General features: G+C 35.2%; 1 protein-coding gene across 8 annotated transcripts in view; it reads right to left on the reverse strand.

Moving 5' to 3' along the window:
• Positions 1-21,912, reverse strand: part of LOC140063593 (regulating synaptic membrane exocytosis protein 2-like) — a 185,689-nt gene extending 163,777 nt beyond the window's left edge. For 7 of the 8 annotated variants that reach the window (XM_072109991.1, XM_072109990.1, XM_072109995.1 and 4 more), the window contains exons 1-3: positions 21,790-21,912; positions 21,344-21,582; positions 1,339-1,546 (exon numbers count right to left, since the gene is read on the reverse strand). In XM_072109991.1, the coding sequence (XP_071966092.1) occupies positions 1,339-1,546; positions 21,344-21,456 (321 nt within the window). In that variant the 5' untranslated portion in view covers positions 21,457-21,582; positions 21,790-21,912. The other variant, XM_072109989.1, reaches the window with a different exon arrangement.
• Between the last annotated feature and the right edge of the window lie 1,081 nt (positions 21,913-22,993).

Here is a 22,993-nt window from a genome sequence, read left to right on the forward strand (position 1 = left end):
ACTAGAAATGTTAGCGATTTGCCAGACTTTGCCAGAAAACTCATTACGTAAATTTTGCGATGCATCTGTGACGTCACAGCAATTTACGGCGACGGCTGTACGGCGAGCGCGTGTGGCAATATCCTTAATTTTAGCGATGGTTCTGAAATCATATGTATAACCCTAATACGTTGTTAAAATATGGTCCTCGATCGGTCAAGTTGTCCTGTAAGTATTATTATTAAGTATTGTCTAAGTGCACATCTAAATTTGATTGTTTATCCTTTTCCTCATTCAAAACTAGACTCATGACTTTTCCCAAACTATGTACAGTAATCCTTTTCCAGATTTTAAATTATAAAATATGAGATATAAAGTATATATATTTGTTATTTTTGCTTAATTTAACATCAGTTATTTACTATATTCCAAATTTTCTCATTCAGATTTTTAATTCTCATTGTAATTTATTTTATTTATAAGCTTTTGTTTTTCTTTAACTTTTCTGTTATTGTTGTATTTTGTGTATTGTATCTGTTTTGCGGATGGATTACCCTCATTAAATATGGTTCAAATAAAATTTAAATAAATAAAATTACCTGGAGGTCATAGTATTATTAAATTACAATGCTTATCCAAATTTAACACAAAAGTGAAGAACTATACTGTACATCTTCTAATAGTAACCCACACTCTAATAGTAACCCCCCTTCTAATAGTAACCCACACTCTAATAGTAACCCCCCTTCTAATAGTAACCCACACTCTAATAGCAACCCCCCTTCTAATAGTAACCCACACTCTAATAGTAACCCCCCTTCTAATAGTAACCCACACTCTAATAGCAACCTACCTTATTAGTCAATATATAATAATAACCCACTACTCTAATAGTAACCCATGGGGGTATCTATTAGGGTCACAAACACTTTTGATGCAGGCATATTTTTAAAATAAGGAGATAATGCATGTTGATCTCCGGAGTGGGGGAGGATTGAGTGTTTTTGAGTTTATAAAATAAAGTTATTATTTTGGTATGAGTTGCTGACCGGAATAGTTGGGTTACTATTTTCAGATGCCTAATTTAAGATTAGTAATAGTAACCCACTACTCTAATAGTAAACCCCCTTCTAATAGTAACCCACCCTAAAAACCAATCAAGATTTACGGTAGCCATGCTCAAATTCCCTCTCAGCTGTACTCCTGGAAAGCAAATACTTTTTCCAGACCCAAATGTGTCTGATTACAGGCAGTTCAACACTAAAACATACATTAAAAAAAAAGATGTTTGAAGACTTGAATGTCAAATGAATAATCATTTCTGTTCAAGGATAAAAAAAATGTAATGCCTATTCTCACCTTATTTGAGCGAAGTGTAACTTTACCCCCACATCGAGCACATGACTTTGTTTGGCAATAATTACATGAATGACCCACACCATCAGCGAACTTGACTTTGTGACATATTTGGCAGTAGGCACCACTGACATTTAACCCTCGTTCTTTTGCCTCTTTGCTCACTTGATGTACTGCCTGCGTGTAGTTTTCAAGATCATCTTCTAACACCCTACAAAGAAAAAACAATTATACAAATTTTAATAATTTGGCATGAAGCCTATCTCAGGATGACTAAGGGCCTGTTGCTGCTGAGCAGTAACAATCAGTTATTAACCGATTATTTTTGGCCAGCAGAAACGGCGCAAAATAACATAACCGATTAAAAACACTCAATCCATTTTTAGCTACAACACAAATAGAGATTATTGACCACATGTTGACCTCTAGTCAACTCGTCAGTATGGCAACACTCACTCACAAAGCATGCTGTTTATTTGCGCGATCAGCAAAACGACGATGTGGACAGATGAGATAACATGCGATTATTATTATTTGTGGGGGAGAATCATAGTGAGAGACTCCAGGGGAATAAAAAGGATTCTGTGTTTAATTGGTACACCGTTACATCCCGCCAGTCCAGGCTAACAATGTTTTGCATGTCCTTTTTTAGGCCTGTCATTTTCGGTAGAGATATGTAGCCTAGCCTAGCTAGTAGAGTAGTATAGTAGTGATTTTTTTAAGAAGCGATTACCAGGATAACGTCTGAGACAATTTTCAGTTGCAACGCGGACAATTCTGTGGTTTGTGGTACTTGGGAATAATCGATTATTTTGATTTTTTTCAGCAGAAACAGGGCGATATATGGCTATATATATCTATACAAAACCTGCGCTAAAGCATCTTCTTTCTTTCCATATTCTTTCCTTATCCTATTTTGTCTGGCAATTAAGATATATTCATTTTTAGTTCCATATGGCCAGGAATCCCTTAAATCAGCTTTTTACAGTGATAAAAAAAAACTTTGCAGATATCTTTACAACCAGTTATAATATTTATACTAAATTCAGTGCTAATAAACTTCAGGTCAATTTTCAACTAAATTAGAGCAAGTTTTAGGCAATTTTTGTTTTATATATTCACTTTTTAAATTGAGGTCAAACTTGGTCAGTTGAAATATGCATAATTTCAAAATGTATCACGGTGCTGACGTCACAACGGTAGGCTAGCGCAACCAAAAATGCGTTCAACCTGCCTAAGTAACTCCCACCAATGGTTTGGAATAGGCTTATTGAAGTAGTCATTTTAAAACTTAATAATTTTCAATAAAAACAAACTAAAATTTCAAAAGATCACTAAATATTTGTTTTAATAATCTATTTATTCTTCAACTTCAGTTTAAGTTACAAAAAATCAAGCTAAGATACATAATTTGATAGAAATACAGATCTTTACAGTTTTTCATCATAGTAGCGTTGAACGCATTTTTTGGTTGGCTAGCAACCATGCAACGCCCGCTATCGTTGTGACGTCACACCGTGATACTCTATAGTTTAGAATGCAGAGTAACCCTCATTTTTTTTTAAGTGTCTTCATATTCACATATATATCAATTTTAAAATGTTAACCTATTTTCTTTAAAATGTTAACATTTAGTGTTCTTTTTTGTCTTATGTAGGTTCATTCCACTTTTATTTCTATACATTGTAATTAGTTTAATTAATACGGGTCACTTTTTATTACGTGGAGCTATGACAGATTGAAATATACTGTAGAGATGAAATTAAGCAAGTTACGTTATTCTAATTTTTTAATTATTATTATTACAATTTTGTAACGCATGTGAAAGAGAATTGATTTAGAAATAACACATTAAAATCTATGGCGAAATGGGATAATCATTAGCACAATGCGCTCTATGAAATGGGATTAATCAGCACTATGTATGTGACTGATTAAATAGTCTGGGTTCCAGACAGAGTATTGTTCTTTATAGTAAAAAGATAAATATTTTGGCACATATGGCGTTTCATACGTATACTACTTGATTTTGGATACTCCGTCTGGGGAAACACGTACAAGTCACATGTTTTGACACCAAGAATTCTTGGTGCATACGATTATTCAGTAGATTAGTTTCAGCCACGTGCCATTGGCTACTCACTCGTACGCTGTTTTAATATTCATATTTCAGAATTTCAAACAACTAAGATGATGCGCATGCGCTATGTTACGTTTAGACAATGTGTACTTGGATACATTGATGAACGTTTCTGAAGGCTAAGAAATGATTTTATATGCCTAGTAGTCTGGTAAACATTTGATGGGATTTTTCCCCAAGAACATAAAAACTCGTTTTGATACATGATAGGCTAGCTTCTCCGCAAATCAAACATTGAATGGATCATTTATTATGCGGAGATAATTTGATTTAATTCTCACTCAGCCCAGACCCTGTCCCTGTGTGGTAGTGTGTAGCTCTGTTGTGTGCCCCTTATTGGCGTTTTATTTGGCAGGTCATACGAACGAGTTGAGTAGGCCTACGAAGGAGGCCTAGGCCAGGACTAAACAATTAATAAACAAAACAACTTGGCAACACGATATTATAATATTTTCATCCTTCATACCCTTTATATAATGGACGATCCATAGTTATTTTCTGAGCATTCATTTTCGCGACTTCGTTGTACGTTTTTGTGTTTGTCTGTTTCAGCGAACACGTTGTACGTTTTTGTGAGTACGTTGTACATTTCTGCGAGTACGTTGTACATTTCTGCGAGTACGTTGTACGTTTGCGAGTACGTTGTACGTTTCTGCGAGTACGTTGTACGTTTCTGCGAGTACGTTGTATATTTCCACCAATATATTGTATGTTTGTAATTGTATATTTGGCGGTGATTGCCTTCCATATATACGTGTTTCACAAGTCTGTATTTTCAGACAAAAATCGAAATAAAAACAAATACATTTTAAAAAAGACAATGAATACAAACTTGGGCAAGTCTACTGATTAAAAATAGGTATTTTTTTGCACAAATTTGCATTAAATTACCCATTTTTTAGCACACGATTCTTAAACTTTAACATGCACATATGGGTTGTTATTTTGCAATTAAAGTTCATCAAAATGAATGTAATCTACTACAGAAGGTATGAAAAACAAAAATCAATTGCAAAAACCATTTTTCCACGCTTTTTACGAGCTGCGCAAAACGCAAACAATTTAGACAATTTTGAAATTCTCAAAATGGCCTAAAATGTACGCGAAATTGATTAGAAATTAATTTTGCACTACCTAAAGTAGCTTGCGGTGAATGTTCTCTCATGGACGGTCTTTGGGCCTAGCCTATTCATTTTGTTAAATTCGAAACTCCTCTAATAAAAATCTTGGCTAAGTAGTAGATGGTAATAGTAAGTTGTTGTGTTGAATTGCGTTGAGTTTTGATTGCAATATCGTTGAAGTTGAACAGAGTTCAACATCTATGATGATCGTTAAAAGTGACAAATTACAACATTGTGTTTGATCTTTTTCGGACTTTGAATGCAGTCCCATGGGATTTGTGTTTTAACCAGCCTAACATTGACTTAACTTGGTCGTATTTTAAAGACCTGTTTCTCGCAGCCATTGACGATTGTGTACCTAAGGTGAAAAGTAGATCTCGTAATGTGGATAACTAGTGAACTCATTCAGTTGTCACGTAAAAAGAGGCGATTATTTAGGGCTGCTAAACGACATCCAAACAATGTACATAAATGGGAGAAGTACAAAAAACTTAGAAATAATTTGCGGACACTTACGAGAAAATCACACTTTGAATACTTACACAACCTAAGCATTGGATGTAAGAGAAACCCCAAACGATTTTGGTCATATGTAAAAAAGAAACGCAAATCAACTTCTGAAACTAACTTTACTCATAACGGTAATGTTATTAATTCAAATGTTGAAGTTGCAAATGCTTTTGCTAACTTCTTTCATTCTAATTTTACCAAAGACGACAGTTTTAGTCTAACCAATGAAACGGCTAATTGTCAGCATAATGATATTATTTCTTCATCTCATATTTGTATTGATAATAACACAACTTTTAGAGCTCTGTTATCCTTAGATACAAATAAATCTCCTGGACCCGGCGGGATTACTCCCAAAATGTTAAGTATGGCTGCCCCGATCATTTCTCCTATCCTGTGTAGGATCTTTAAATTATCTCTTGATCAGGGTAGAGTTCCTTTGGATTGGAAGCTAGCCAATGTCGTTCCGATATTCAAATCTGGTAACAGAAACGAAATATCGAATTATGGACCTATTTCACTTTGTTCAGTCGTGGGTAAAGTACTTGAGCGCTTTGTGGCAGATTATCTCCTCCAACACTTGCAGCGTAATGGTTTTATTAGCCCTGTTCAACATGGATTTTATCCAGGCCGCTCATGTGTTACTCAAGCTACCTATTTATACCATGAATGGGCTAAAACCCTTGATATTGCCAATCCTCCTGTTATTGATGCTATTTTTCTGGACTGGGAAAAGGCGTTTGATCACGTCAGCCACTCTAAGCTTCTTCATAAACTCCATGATTTCGGAGTGTGTGGGCACATGCTAGGCTGGATAGATTCATTTCTTTCAGGTCGGCAGCAACATGTCCTCATTAATGGTCAGGTGTCCGAATGGAATGATGTCAATTCCGGGGTTCCACAGGGCACTGTTTTGGGCCCCATCCTATTTAATGCGTTTGTTTTTGACCTTCCAATGTCTGTCACCTCCAAAGTCAGGCAGTATGCTGACGATACAGTCATATTTCGGCCAATATGCTCTAATGTTGATGTAGTTTCTCTCCAAAATGATTTAAATCGCATAGATGAGTGGTGTGAAAACAATGCCATGAAGTTGAATGCCGCTAAGTGCAAGGTTCTTCATATTACACGTAGGAGAAATCCCATCCACAATTTTTATAGTATCCGTTTTGTTGAACTCTCTCCTGTTTCCTCCCACAAATACCTTGGTATCCATTTCTCTTCTGACCTCTCTTGGTCCAAGCATGTTAATGCCGTCTCTACTAAATCGCTCCAAATTCTTGGGTTTATTAAACGCTTTGTGGCAGTAAATGACTCGGATATTATGCTTCGTCTTTTTAATGGGTTATGTAGACCAATACTGGAATATGCTGCCCCCATTTGGGTTCCACATCAAAAGCAGCACATTACTGCTATTAATAAATCCCTTCGTCGAGTCACCAAGTTATGTGTTCCTGGTGGTTACGAGGAGCGATTACTTAGGTTAAAGTTGCCTTCGATTGACCAGAGATTAAAGTATCTCAGTATTATTTTTGTAGTTAGGTGTTTTTATGGTCATATTGATTTTGACATACACAATTATATTGCTTTTAACCCTAGACACCCTGAAAAAGTTATTTTTAAACACAAATTTGCAAGAACCAATTGTCTAAAATTCTCGTTATTCAATCAGTTTCCACGTATTTGGCAAAATATCCCTGACCCCATCAAAGACTGATTTTTATTTAGCTTCAGCCAATTTAAAAACTCTCTTCATTCAACTATTACTGAACTTTAAACTGTGCATTTCTTTGTGTAATTACAATTATTTCTTATAATTGTTGATTGCTCAATTTGTTTATGTCATTTTGTAGTTTTCATATTTATGATCTTTTGATCTGTATTTTATATATTTTAAAGTTTATGTGTGTCTTCAATTTTTATGTGATTTATGTATGTGGTTTGGAGTATTGGAGAGCCACTTTGATAGTGCTTGCACTGTTGGCAATTCACAGGGTACTCCATCCACACTTCGTTTGTTAATGTTGTTGTCTGTATACCTGGAAATTGAATAAATAAAATAAATAAAACATGATGTTTGTGTCGACTTATCTGATTGGTGGAATTCGATCAAACTTACCACATGCTTTCAATGTGATAAACTGCGAATCAAGTGGGGGTGTACACCCCCTACGCCTCCAATAGATTCACTACTGCGGAGTATGTATTTGCTAGCAATAAACAAGTTGTCTACATAAGTCAATGTTAATAGTGACAGCTGTATATTACATTGCAGTAATTGTAGTCCCAATGGAATATATTGATGATCCACCACAAGCAAAAAATATTAGTATTATAATACATTCATATAGCCATTAGTGGTTGGATCAACATCGTGCAAGTGTAGTTTACTAAAACATTTGAGGCACCGGCAATATTGTATTTGTGATTGTCAAAATTTTTGTTATTGAAACTTAATAATAAAGCATTTAAAAATAAAAAACGAGAAAAATGAATTTTTAATAAAGTTCATCATTGATGTCAATGAAACTAAATGACTCTCAAAATATGGAATTGAAAACATTTGGTTCTCTTTCTTCATACATCACATTCAATAGTGTCTCATTTATCCATGCCTTATTTTCCCCCAAATGAGGCAGACGAGGTACTTTTTATTTTCACCATTCACTCCAATTCCCCAGCACAGATCAATAATTATATTTAATATATTATAAAGCATATTTTAATCTGTTATAGCTCCTCCGAATGAAAGGTAACCATCATGTTTATAACTTCAAGATTATAAAAGCTGCTGAATTGTAGATATGAAACATCGGATGTTGTGACGTCAACATATGGTCAGTAGAATTTCAAAAGTGGTATTTTCATCTGTTTTGTCATAGTAATTGTGTATCTAGTTCAACATGCTCAATTTTCTTCCAAATTGTAATATATTGTTGCTCAGGTTATTACCTACCAAGTTAATCATGTTTTAATATTATGACGTCATCACTAAAAAAATTAGATTATTACAGTAGGTCCCGTGATGTACACTTCCTGCATATATTATGGGGTGCAGGTCAAGTCGGCCCCAAACCGTCTCGGCCAAAGTCAAGTCGGCCCCACGTCAAGTCGGCCCCAAGTCAACTCGGACTCAAGTCAACTCGGACTCAAGTCAACTCGGCCTCAAGTCAACTCGGCCTCACGTCAACTCAGCCAAAAACTAATCGGTCAACTCGGCCACAATAAAGTATGGAACGCAAAAAGTGCTTAATATTATTACGATTCTTACTATCCACGTTTTAATAAAAATGAAGAAATAAAAAATATAATATCATATAAAAAAATGAACTCATTGCCGATATGAATAGAACTACCTGCGTGTTACAAAAAACATGTGCAGGTACCGTATTTTAGGAAATCGAAGACGGAGGCCTACGTTCCACCATTTGGCCATAGAAAAAATGATCGTACATCGTTTTTGTGCATGATTTGCGTTTTTAAAAAAGGGGAATCCCCCGGTCAGCGAAAACACGTAGCAGTTGTAGATATCGAAAAAGCTGGCAAACGCACAGGGGGAGGCTCAGCTACGAAATTTTATTAAACGTAAATAAAGGAAAGTTGGTGAAATCATTTCTATTTTTTTTGCTAAATATATTATTGTCTAAATAGTAATATTCATTAAAAGTCAGAATTATTCATAGTTAAAAAATTGTGAAGAAATATTATTTTATCAATCCCCTTCATTTGCACTTTTTGCGTTCCATACTTTAATGGGCCGAGTTGACCGATTATTTTTTGGCCGAGTTGACGTGAGGCCGAGTTGAGGCCGAGTTGACTTGAGGCCGAGTTGAGTTGCGGCCGAGTTGACTTGCGGCCGAGTTGACTTGGGGCCGACTTGACTTTGGCCGAGACGGTTTAGGGCCGACTTGGATCGAAACCATATTATGACACAAAATAAACAGAATTCAGCACTTCTAGACCTACAATTTTTTCTTGTCTTAAATGTACGTTTTATGGTAAATTATGATTTTTTTTAAAAAGAAACAATGCATTAGCTAAATGGCTCGTGTTGAATGCCCTCTCGAGGATAGTCTTAGCCTAAATTAGCTAGACTCAGTTTTGTAGGCCTAGCTGGTAAATAGTGGTAACGTACGAACATCGTACACTAGCTGTAAGCCTAGCCTGACGTTGTTTCGTTGCTAAATTAATTGTCTTTCAATTTTTGGTAAAATCTGGGGAAGACCGGGTCCTTTTTTTTGTTTACCTTTCAAGCGATCATTCGAAGTGGGTGCATCACATCACAATATGAAAATATCAATCCGCAAGCAATGCATGTTGGGATTTATAGCGGGCAGCTATAATAATTAGAATCGCCTTATTTTTCACATTTTAACCACTTAAAGATGAATAAAATGATCGCAATAGGTTCATATAATAATTATTTTAACATAAAATGTAGAGTTAAATTCCAGTTATATTTTACAATTGACTGAGGAATTCTTATTTATAAGTATATATGTAAGCTCATGCCTTGAGTTATCCCCATCCTAACAGTTTAATATATCAGATGATTAAATTTTCATGGAATATATTGATATAACACAACGCATAGGACCCATAAACTCTGTACTTGACATTATTTACCTCCGCAAAGGAGGTATATGTAGTCGATCATGTGTGTTTGTTTGTTTGTTTAAATTACTCAAAATGTTATTGCAATATCTTTACCAAAATAAAAATACAGATAGATATGTAGCCAATGACCAGGGTCTCAAAATGGTTTGCTCCGTGCATGACACAAACGTGTTTGAACGTCAATGTTGTCAAGAGACAGCCATCTGGGTGACACAAACGCGTGTTAGCGTCCTAGCTATATTTCGAAAGACCTGTGTAAAAAAGCATATTGAGAACGGTTGATTGCCAAAAATGTTTTAATGGTGGCATGTATCTGAAACACGTTTATACCTCAAGTATCGGTTATTCAGTTGTATTATCTGTGTGAGGATTGTCTATTAATACTAAGTTGGGCATGGTGGCAGCATTAATCTAAAATCTTACGCAATACATTCTATACACACAAGGATATCGACCCTACTGTTTACACAGACTTAGCATTAAACGGCCGTTATTATTGCACATCAGGCGAGCGACTGACTTATTATAGCTGCCGTAAAAACTTGTTAATTGGAGGAATAACGTTTTCATTCAGTACACTTCGTAAACATACACAAACCACACAGCAGAAAGTAACCATGTTAAATCTAATGTTATGGCAAATCGCTAACTTATTGCCCCATCATTACCAGAAACACTACCTTGTATTTGGTAGTGCATACGATTGCATTACGGAGTCCAATCTAGTGGACCTTTACCAACGTTTGCTTACATTCATTGATGACAATCTTCTCCAAACATATAGTGTTATAGCCCATCACAATCAACCCATTGCTTAAGATGAAGAACTCACTCCTTCAATCGAAAACCTATTCACACTTACATGGCTATACTTAATTCACCCTTCACTTCCCTAACTCATTAAACAGAGATACGGCATAGAGCTCTGCTCCCGCACACTGGCGTCTATCAAGCCTGAAATTTCACAAGCAATGACATCATTATTAGAGATAAAAAATAGCAATATTTCAGCGGTTTTACCAAAGACCTGACTTCCAGAATGTGATCGCCGCTACATGGCACATGCCTGGGCCGCAGACATCTTTACAGCTACTGAACAGGATTCCACCAGTAACTCTTCAGATACAGGTCCGCCTTTCACGGCTATAATACTATTCACACTATTGACAGCGGCGCTACTGGCAACATGATTCGTGAATCAAACTCAAATTTCTCCGGCATCCAGATTAAGCCTAGCAATCAAACAGCACACCAGGCTGATGGTTTTTCACCGTTACAGGTTATTGGTGAGACAAACGTCACCTCTACGCGTGATAGTAAGACTTTCAACTGCCTCGTCATTAAGAACCTTGACGTTGAGGTACTCGCTGGTACACCTATCAGGGAACAGAATGATATTTCTATACACCCCGCTAACAGTCAGGTGGTAATGGCCAATGGCACAACATACATATATGGCTCCCCGCATACAAATTCGTCCGTTGCTGTAATACTATTTTAGCACTGATTCAGTTCAGTTTAAACAATCATGTAAACATCATGATACTTTTCAAATTGCATAGCGTCATCATGGGTACTATGGCCCATTATTAATCTTACTTGCTTTTAAGATTCGACTGAACTGAAATTTCATCATTAATGTATGAAAATATGTTATAATGTATTTTGTATGTATTAACGGCGACCAGTCTGATGACTATGACTACAGATGGACCAATTTGGATGGAATAGATCTTGAGATCTTGAGATAGCCCAGATGACAGCGGAGATTGAAGAAAGTGGAAAAAAGTACGACGATTGGCTGATCAATGGAAAGCGAACGGTGATGGTGGTGGACAGTAATGCGATTGTCAGGTATTGGCTGAACAAACACGAACATTTCACGATAACATATCACAAATACAACACACCATTGGCATCCAACAACAACAACTTACACAACAAGCGAACGACATACGATCACTACATCAACGTATTATTGCCATCAAATCCAGACAGACACAAACAGTACAGACACGTAGGCACAACAAAAAACACCAGTACAACAACAAATGCCAGTACAACAACATGGACCACCACCACAAACACCATCAAGTTCAGTTCCAGTACCAAGACGAAAGCTGTCCCCACCGAACGATCTCCAACATGAACTAATGATGAAACTGCTGAGGGAGCAAGAAGACACCAAGAAAGTCGTACAGCTGCTCCTGGCTTTTTACTTCACTGAAGAAGAACGACTTCATTGTAACCTTAGTGATACAAGAAACGCAGGGACGTTCGACACAGAGTGATTAGCTAAAGTGAGATCATTAACTTTTCGCTATTCACCTGTTGCACGTGCGCTAGAAAAGAAGGTTTGGCGCACCTGTGTCATTGCCATAGATGCCGCACGGCGCAATAAGAAACGAAAACTAAGATTAAGTTTAGAATAACTAGAAAACATGTAATGTAAATATATTTTATAATTAATTTTGTACTGTTGATTTTATCGATGTTTTTGTATTAAAATATATTTATTATGAAAATGTTAATGTTTGCTAAAACTGTGTTTGTTAATTTATATGTAGTAAGCTTTTAATTTTATACATATTAATTGCAATAGAAAATATAAGTGGGATAATGTTGTTGTATTAAAATATATTAAATAAAGTGTTATGTTTGCTAAAGTTGTGTTTTTGAATTTATATATAATAAGCTTTTAAGTTTGTAGATATTCATTAAAAAACAATGGGTCTTTTATTAACAGGAGAATGATGATGTTCATACGAAAGACACAAACTTTATTTTAGCAATAAAAAATCTCTTTTGTGATTGTGGTAGCCCTGAAAAGGGCTGTTTGATTTGAGAATACTGGTATACATCAATATGCTTTTCGCTTTTCCTCTCCTCTTGATGACAGCCGGAATTACTTTTTTTAGATGACTGACATAGTTTTGGCATAAGTCTGGATTCATTTGTTCAGATGTAAATATTTTCTTGAATTATGATTTTCCACTCTTTCCTAGTCATTTTAAAAAAGATTGACACAATTTCAAATTTAAATGACGTCATACGAACATGTTGATTTAGACCATTTTCGCACGTTTTAGTTACAAATATTGTCAAAATAATAGCTCTTCAGGATCAAAGGTGACTCACAATTTTATCTTTTTCATTTTCTGTATTCCATTTTCCCTAAAAATGTTTAATTATCTAGGCCAATCAACTGTCTTTCGCTTGAGTTTAAAATATTTTAATTTTTATGACATCATAATGTCTAAAATTTAAATAACGGGGGTCACTTATTTTCATCTTTACAGTGAATTTCAATCTGTTATAGCTCGTCAGAATAAAAAGTGATAATCATGACAATCACCACTCGAAAGTCCAGATTGTACGCACGCATACACTTGGGAGGTATAAACTGATTTCCCCGACTGAAAAGGGTCTATGCTTGCGGATGCACCCCCTAATAAAGGCACAACGGACCACTTTTTTTTAAGCCTCTAGGCCTCATGTTTCCAAAGTATAAGATGCAATTTTTGAAGACCTGCAGCTCTATTTTTCTAAATTTTCTTAGCTCCATCCCAACCACGGTTGACTGTTTCTGTCGACTTGTAATTTCGTTTTATAGTATCATTAATATGTATAATTTCAACTTCCGGGGACCTAGCAGCTCTATTTTCAAAAATTTTCTTACAGATCAGCCCAAGGCACGCATTTCCAATTTTTGCACCCCCAGACAGCAACCAGTCTACGCCTCTGCGATAAACAATATAGGCCTACCTCTTCGCCCTACAGTACTGGCTAGGCCTAAACAGATAGTTTCTCTGTGTGGTGTGTATGCTCTGACCACCGCTCGTGAGGTAAACACACGTGTTGTGGATTACAGATTTTCTCTAGTAAAAAATGTGAACTTTGAACTATAGTTTTCTATTCCGTTGGTCACAATTTAACTTTAATTTTTTGGTCAGCAAAGTCGGCCTGGTACGGTCGGGGATATGGACACAGGAGGAACGTCAAAACAACCGTAGGCACGCATGCGCCAGTTGATTTCACGACCATGTATCTATATTTTTAATTTATACTAACAAATATATTTTTATTAATATTATAATAATAATAATAATTTATATCAAAAATGTATTTAATAATATTTTTCGCATAATATACAATCTACGATAATTTAATTAATTGATATAAAAAATGTAGCCTATTAAAATGGACCTGAAATGGAATTTCGATTTTCAAGAAATTCACACATGTTATTTAAATGTATCAAATTAACACAAACTCATACAAATAAAAACAAAATGTATAGTATTTTGAGTAAAAACGACATTTTAAGATACCATGGTAAATTAGCGAAAATTACTCACGCCATTGCAATATTCTATTTCAACGGCCGTCAGAAGCCTCTATATTTACGACGTCACATATACACACGATGATATCGAGAGCGTGTATGCCGCCCGATAGTCAGTGAATGATCGATGGCCTGGAAAGATACGCGAAGCGTTGACACTAATACTAATTTATTCAATATCTAATGTTGTTGAAATATAGGTCCCTAAAATGTACTTCGTTTGTTCTAAAACCCGAATTTAGAAGGCCTACCTCCCAAACCTTTACTAGGCCTAGGCCCCCAATCCAGTGCGCGGAGTCGATCCACCACCCACATCATGCGGCGAGGCTCCGTTTCATGTGCATCCAAGACCAAAGCGATATCAACAACTTGCTGCGCTCATTGTCAAGCCAAAGTAAAATATGAATAAAATTCGTTTTCGAACTGCCTGATTCGTGACAAATCAATTATCATCTCATATTACTAATTTAATTCTGCTAAACTAAAAACTAAAGAAACTAACACATTTTAGCAGTATAAATTACGAACGATACAAAATACACGAACGGAAAATATGAATACGCATCATTGCGCACAGAGCTGTATCCCCGGACAACGTTGCCAGGCCAACTTCGGTATTGCCAGAAAAAAACCGTTGATTTTAAGATTTTAAATCGTCATTTACTCGATGAATAACCGTTTATACGGTAATAATTTTATCTAAAAAAATTCTAAATACGTTTCTGCAAATGCACAAGCATTTTTTAGAAAATACTCCATAGATTTCAAGAGTTATAGCCAAAAAACTGCAAATTGTCCATTGGAGGGATAGGAATATATTCGCAAAGTGACGTCACCCGCGAATTTTTTTGATTTTCAAATGGGGCTTTCCCCAAAAGGGCCAATTTATATTTTGTAACAATATACATTCTAGCAACACCTAATAGCCCCCAAAACATCATTCTAAAATGAAAAAAATCGAAAATCCATTTCAGGTCCATTTTAAATAAATAACATCATTTGAATAAAAGAACAGAACACACATCTACACATAATCAAACATCGTATACTCTATCTCTAACAATTTTTTCAATCTTCTATCGACTAAAGCCGAAGTATAGTCGTTATCTCGGAACCGTTCTATGATTACCACCAGGTAAGCTTACTTCATTAAAGCTTCTATGAATGGATGTACTGGTTGGGAGCAGGAACGCTAGTAGACCAAACCCAGTACCGTTTTGATTACGATCAATCAGGAAATTACCTCACGACATCATCATTGATAGTCCTCTCGACAACGTAATGCTGTACTGTATTACAAAAATTGCACATATGGATTTTATAAAACTGTTTACAGATACTCTACTTCTTATTAATTTATGATATGTTGAAAGTTGTTTTTTTGTTCATTTAACAACGTTACTGCTGCAAATTATATAGGCGTATTGTCGAAATGAAGTAAATTTGAAGAATAAAGAATATATATTATTATTTGTGTAGTAGTACTGACTTTTTACAAACTAAATTTATTATGCAGGTTATTCCTTACATATTTTATTGACGTGAAACGTGAAATTCAATAAACTTTTGGGCTTTGTTTAGTGCCACCCAGCATGGGTGTGGTGCTGTAATACAGAGAAGGAAATTGTAATTACAAAAAAAAAACCATTTCATTTTATTCTCATATATTATATATTAAGAAAGTAAATTAATACCTAGTATTAAATTGGCACACTTACAATTACATACAATGCAAATATTTTATTCAGTGACAACATTATAAACATTAAACAACCTAGCTAGCTACTTTCAATTTGACGTCATGGCATTCTAGATCGCTATAGAGTGAGTTTAAAAAAATTGTTTATATCATCATAATTGCTGCTAGGCGCGTTAAAACACAGTCACACATGGTGTTTTATACCAGCAGCAGTAACTCAGTACTCTGGGAAGTTTGAGCGGAAGTCAAGCGTTGTTTTTTTTTCAATAAAATCGATGTCAGTCAGACTAGGCCTAGAAATAAAATGATTTTGTTCATTACCAAACATCGTCAAGTTTTACCACAGCCTAGTTCGAGATAAATATCTATCAGCATACAGTAAATCATGTCGTAATACATATCTACAGTGTTTTAATGTAGGCCTAATAGTCTAGTGCATTGTTTGCACTGTAGCAATCATGATTCGCTGTACAGGTACTTGACAGTGACATTGTTTATTTGACAAAACTGCGTCGGGGAAAATAGCAATCATAACGGTCTGTCCGTCTAAAAAGCGTCAGATACATCAAAAAAACATATTCAGGACGCACTCTTGACAAATTCTTGATGCATCGGATGCATCCAAATCTGGGGGCTAGGCCTACAATACCGACCATAACTATAGTTATGGTCGGTACTGTAGGCCTAGAGTTTTTCTTTCAAAAAACATAAATCTCAAGAAATTGAAACTTTGACATGAATATACTAACATCGTATGAGGATAATAAAGTAATTTTCAGAAATCGGCAAATACTGTACTTCTGCAAATTGTCTGCAGTATGTTTTCTGTACAGTAAGAAAGTACAGAAAGAAATTACTGCTTCATATCTAAGCGCAAGTCATTGTTATCCGAATGTAGCCTACTATGTATTGTTTGTAGCCTATCTACGCGCAGATCGTAGGGTGGTCCATAGGGTTAGTAAACACCATTGTCATCGCCTTTAGAAGCATGGACAATGCTTCTAAAGCTTCTTCTGAGCGACCGACTCACCGTTCTGATACTATATTTACAATCAATTTTTTACGATCTTTTTTGACGGCATCGTTTTTGGATCGACTATTAGTTGGCCTAGTTCATTCACCTGTGTTGCATCGTCATGTCTCAACGTTTCCAACGTGCGAAATTTATATTTGCAATTGAGTAGGTAAACTAGACTTGCCCCAAGTCTGTATTTATTGTCTTTTTTTTTTATTTATTTGTTTTTATTTCGACCGCGATTTTTGTCTGAAAATACAGACTTGTGAAACACGTATAGAAATCGATTTGCAGACCGCAAACATCCGATAAGAATGACGTAGGTTATCATACCGTATTTGGCTATATGGGGTGGGCGGTATGTAAATATGGATTTCGAATCAACCAATGATCATTTTGTTTCAAAGTGAAAAAAGATCGAGTACGTACGTACAGTGCTGAATGTACGATCGAGACTGAACAACTGTTGAAATATAAAATCGTGTTGCCAAGTTGTTTTGTATATTAATTGTTTAGTCCTGGCCTAGGCCTTCTTCGTAGGGCTACTCAACTCGCACGTATGACCTGCCAAATAAAACGCCAATAAGGTAGGCCTACATACCACCACCGACCGGCACACAACAGGGCTACACCACCACACATAACAGGACAGGGTCTGGGTGGGAATTAAATCAAATTATCTCCGCATAATAAATGATCCATTCAATGTTTGATTTGGCGGAGAAGCTAGCCTATCATATCAAGACGAGTTTTCATGTGTCTTGGGAAAAATCCCATCAAATGTTTACCAGACTACTTGGTATATAAAATCATTTCTAGCCTTCAGAAACTTTCATCAATGTATCCAAGTACACATTGTCTAAACGTAACATAGCGCATGCGCATCATCTTAGTTGTTGAGTCTTTGAAATTCTGAAATATGAATATTAAAACTGCGTACGAATGAGTAGCCAATGGCATGCGGCTTAAACTAGTCAACTGGATAATTTATGCACCAAGAATTCTTGGTGTCAAACCGCGTGACTTGTGCGTGTTTCCCCAGACGGAGTATCCAAACTCAAGTAATACACAAAAATATATATATTTTTACTAATATTAAGACAAAACTCCGTCTGGAGCCCAGACTATAGGTAAACATGCACAAAGGAAACAATTACGATTAAAAAATAAATATTTTTTAGTAATTCACAACTTGTCCTCCGCCAGTCAAAATTAACACACTCATTTTCACACCTTGTTACTTCACTAAGAACATCGTAGGGTTGTTTATTAATGTTACAAACACCCTACAAAGTTCAGAATGTAGATTACTGAGGTTACAAAGCCAAACAATATAACTAAACAAAGCCTAAAACGTAGTCTACGGTCTATCTATGCAAGCCAGCTCGTAGTAAAAGTTGCAGTATTTTCTTTCTGTACTGTACATCCGTACACACAGAGATGCACTAGTAGCTGGGGTCAATGATAGTAGGTCGCAATAAAATTGTAAAATGTACCGATCAATTTGAGTGTTGACATTTTTACAGTAGGTAGGTACATAGATACAGTACCTACTCTACAATAAAAAGAAAGGAAATTTTCGTCTTTGGTGGTCTGGCGATGTGTTTCTAAAGATGGAGATTTCCGTTGTTAGCAGTGAAAGTGCTGCTCATGGTACCATATGTTTATTAACCTATTATTTTATTAATATTATTTAAAGATGTATTGTCCCTTTGACTAATTCCAACAAAATAAAAAATAAAAGATTTCGAAAAAAGGTGGGTCATTTTGAAGTAGCATAATAGTTATTAACTATCACCAAAAATTTTTCGAAAAAAAAATTATTTAACTGAAATACAGACGTTTTTTTGTTAAAAAAATAACTTTGACTTCCAGTCAAAATTTTCAATCAAAACATATCCCATAATGAAACGCACTTGTTTGGCTACTCTGTATGCATAATCATAAAACTTCCTCATGATCTGTGTGAAAATACCTTCTTAACCGTGACGAGTTGTAAACAATCCTAATTTAGCATATGCATAATGCGTACTCATAGTTTGAAATCTTTGTTTACTTTCGCTCGTGACGATTTTCCAGATGAAATGTAATTAAACTAATTTACCTGTTAATTACGTAAACTTGTTGTTTTTGGCTTGAATTTTCGACTTAAAGTGAATAACTTTAATATTACTTTGATATGGCCACTTTAATTTTAGAATATTTTGACCTTCATTTTTTTGTGTTTCAAGGGACAATACATCTTTAACCTTTATTATAATTCAACAAGAACACAATGGGTAAATAATGCAACATTCCAAGTCTTGTTTGTTCCCATTTGGTATCTTTTGGTTCCGTATGTTCATCACTGCTGCATTAAAAAGAATGACAATTTATACAAGTTCATCATGCGTGACGTCATCTGGAATGACGGTACATCACATGTCCAAAAAAATACAAATCAACCAGTTTAGCCCCTTCCTGACCTCCGATAACAATCTCACAAACAAGCTATAATTCGCCATGTAGGGATGGTACCGCAGCTCATAAGTCAATCAGACGCGCGTTTAAAAAGTCTTAGGGATTTTAAGGTTTGGCTTGAATGACATGCCCAGCAGAGGCTGACTGGCTAATTAATTTTAAAATCCAAAATGGTGGCTTTCCCAGGCTAGATGAGGTGGAACTTTTTTTTGGTGGATATATAGACCATATAACACAAATCAGTTGAGAAACAGTTGTTTCAAAATTTTTCCCAGATTTTCCCTTTTAAACAATAGGAATATTATACTACTGTATAACCACGTAGGGTTATAACGTTATCGATTCATGGTGGCATGCTTCTGAAAAAGACATTTTTTGACCATTTGGTTTCACAAGCACTATTTGACTCACCCACAAAAAAATGCCAACCTTTATTTTTGTCATTTTAGGGTCAGATGGGCGTGGCCAACAATAATTTTTCTTGGCATAGAGTATTTAGTTTATTTTGAAAATGTTATCATTTTCGTGCCACACCTTTAGACAGTTGTATTCAAGAGGACGAAAGCATTAGGAAACTGTATCATGCAGAAGCTAATGTATAGTTGATTGAGGCTGAAAAAAATGGGAAGTTGTAAACTTGGGACTGGGCATGCTCAAACCACAAAACATGTCCTGTTTAGATTTAGCTTAAAAGTTATCAATTGGGTAAATGTATTTTCAATTTTTCGCCATTTTGGTGAAGGAAAATTATATGCTAGGGTGATCTCGCCAGCTGTTGCTTAATTGGGCAATGAATTAATTTGAACCAAGTATGATGGACAAGGTTGTTTCCTCTTCTAGTGGTGTATAATTAAAAAAGAACCTACTGTGTAAAATTGTGTACTTTCACACCCAACATGACCATTAAAGATGGCATAAGACTCCATAGTCACTTACTGTACCATGCTCTTGATCAGGTGAATGCTTTTAAATTGGGTTAGGTACGAAAGTACAATAGCACCTAGATAGCCAATGTACTGTCAATGACAATTAGATAACATGCATTTTACATTCATACCAAAATAAATCAACTACTAGATTTCATTCTCGAACTATAGGATAATAATTTATGCTGCAGCCTTTAATGAAAATAATATTCGACCAAGCCTGACAAAATTAAGTCATGATTAGTAAGCAATAATAATAACGATCAGTCTTGAGAATGTACAATGCGTCAATATTAAAGCCCCATTCCCTACGTTTTTTAGATCTAATTTAAGATCACAAACTATATTTAATGTAAAAATAATACTATATGATCCTATTGCGATAACTTTTTTTTGTCTTTAAATGGTTAAAAATGTGAAAAATAAGTCGATTCTAATAATTATAGCGGCCCGCTATAAATCCCAAAATGCATTGCGCGCGGATTGATATTTTTGTTTTTCACCTGTAATTCGCCCACTTTTCGATCGATCGTGAGGCCAAAACAAATGGAAGACTCCTGTCTTTTCAGCGAAAATACCGGGTTTTCCCCAATTTGTATCAACGGAGTCTGGCAAAAATAGAAAGACAATTAATGCAGCAACTATACAACGTCAGGCTAGGTATATAGGTAGCGTACGATGTTCGTACGTTACCGATGTTTACCAGCTAGGCCTACAAAACTAAGCCTAGCTAGGCTAGGCCTAAGACCGTCCACGAGAGGTCGATCGCCGCGAGCTACTTAGGTAGTGCATTGTTTCTCACTTTTTATCATAATTTACCATAAAACGTACATTTAAGACAAGGAATGACATGGTTTAATGTTTTTAAAGTGATATATATGTATTATTTTCCAAAAAACGTCCAAAATTGCAGGGAAGGGGTCTTTAATGCATGTATTGCGTCAACTAATATGTTTGTGTTGACATAATATGACGGCAAATACAATGCAAATAAAATTATTTTAAAAGAGATTTGAGATTTTCAACATTTTTTACGACAAAATTGTATGATGAAATGCAATTTTAACACTCTAAGTAGATCAACATTTTATATAATTTACACTTTATACTGCTGGGCTTGGTTATATTTTTGATTAGGAGAGCCCTACTCAGAGGCTATCAGATAACCTACTTACCGCTTGATCTTAGCCTCTTTATCTTCTTCATCTTTTTGTCTTTTCATTACAGCCTCAATCTGGTTTCTCTCCTCTTCAGTCAAATGACTTAAATCTATATCTGGTAAATCCATATTTTCTTTCGGGTTTGTTTTCTACTGTACAATGTCTTGCTAGATAGACTCGATATGTCGTCCAACCAAGCTTCAAGGGTCCATACATTTATCGGAAAAAACACCCTTGCAACAAACAGTCGATCTCTGCAAAAACCAAATGATTGATGCCTTTTTGTAAAAAAAAACTGACTTACTGGTTATACCAAGGTTATATATCATTATCAGGTCCTAATAAATCATAATAGAGACCTTTCCGAAACCCATCATTTTGGATAAGTTATACGGAAAAACTCAATTGTATTTAAATCCGATCATCAGCATTATTAATTACAGCGAAAATACATTACGTACTAACAAACATTATAAGCTTGCTGGGTACACCATCTTCGATTAACATTTTCCTCCCGTTTAGAACGGTGAATAAATAATTCATTAGGCGATTGGCCAATCAAAAAGTACGGCGTGGGATTGTTCGATAATGACAGAAGGTGAATAAAGACATGCGCCAAATGACAAAGAACAATAATAACAAAATTCAATAGCAGATGGCGCTTGTCCGGTTTTACAAAAGATGACATGAACACCGATATTTAATTGGTAGTCAAAGATAAAAATTTATATTGCAATAAAATATGAAAGAATTAAAGGCAAGAAAAAGCACTAACGATGTAATATAGGGATCAATTTAGGTCAACATGATTGTCTCTATAATAGCCTGCATGTAGGCCAAAAGTATCGGACAACATAATACTGTACTTTCAACTTGTTCTTATATTTTTTCAATTAATTGCTTGACGGTGATTATTAGTAAATTATCGATGTGCAAAAAAGCGTATGAAAAACTTTACTTTTAAAGTTCAATTGATTTGTTCATCACATATATTGTGATATATGTCACAGTATATTTTTTTAATGTGCAAAGGTGTACCTAAATATATTATTTTTATATCAAATTATATATCAATCTCGAAAAGAAGACCCTCGAAATAGTTAGTGTGGGCTTCTTTTCGAGATAGAATAGAATAGAATAGAATAGAATGTTATGTAAAATGTGTGTTTTATCATTATTATCTTCACTTGCACTGATAAAGGGCTAGTGTTGCCCGAAAGCTCTGCTTACTTTTCTGGCTGTTTTACTTATCGTTTTGATTTAGCTTTTCGCTTTTTTTGTATCTCCATTGAGATCCAGCCACTGATATCCACGGCATTTTCATTTTTTCAGTAATTTGCCTTCTGATTTAAGGTAAATGAAAACAAAAACATTTATTAATATTATTAGTATTTATTATGTATTACAGTAGAATCCCCATACATTATACACTTGGATAGGGCTTCCCGTTTACACGGTATAAGTACCGGTATGATGTACCCTAAATAGAGGTGTCAGAGGAAAGGGATTCTGCTGTAATTTTTTCTTTTCAATTTCAATTGTTTCAATCTTTTTTGTCGTATTTATATGGTGTTGGTTTTTGTAATATCACAAACTTGTGTAAAAACAATCAATAATGATTGAACAAGTTGATTGAACTGCACATCAGTCTCGTGAATAAAAACA

The sequence above is a fragment of the Antedon mediterranea genome, chromosome 1 (genome assembly GCF_964355755.1).
Source record: "Antedon mediterranea chromosome 1, ecAntMedi1.1, whole genome shotgun sequence".
NCBI lineage: Eukaryota > Metazoa > Echinodermata > Crinoidea > Comatulida > Antedonidae > Antedon > Antedon mediterranea.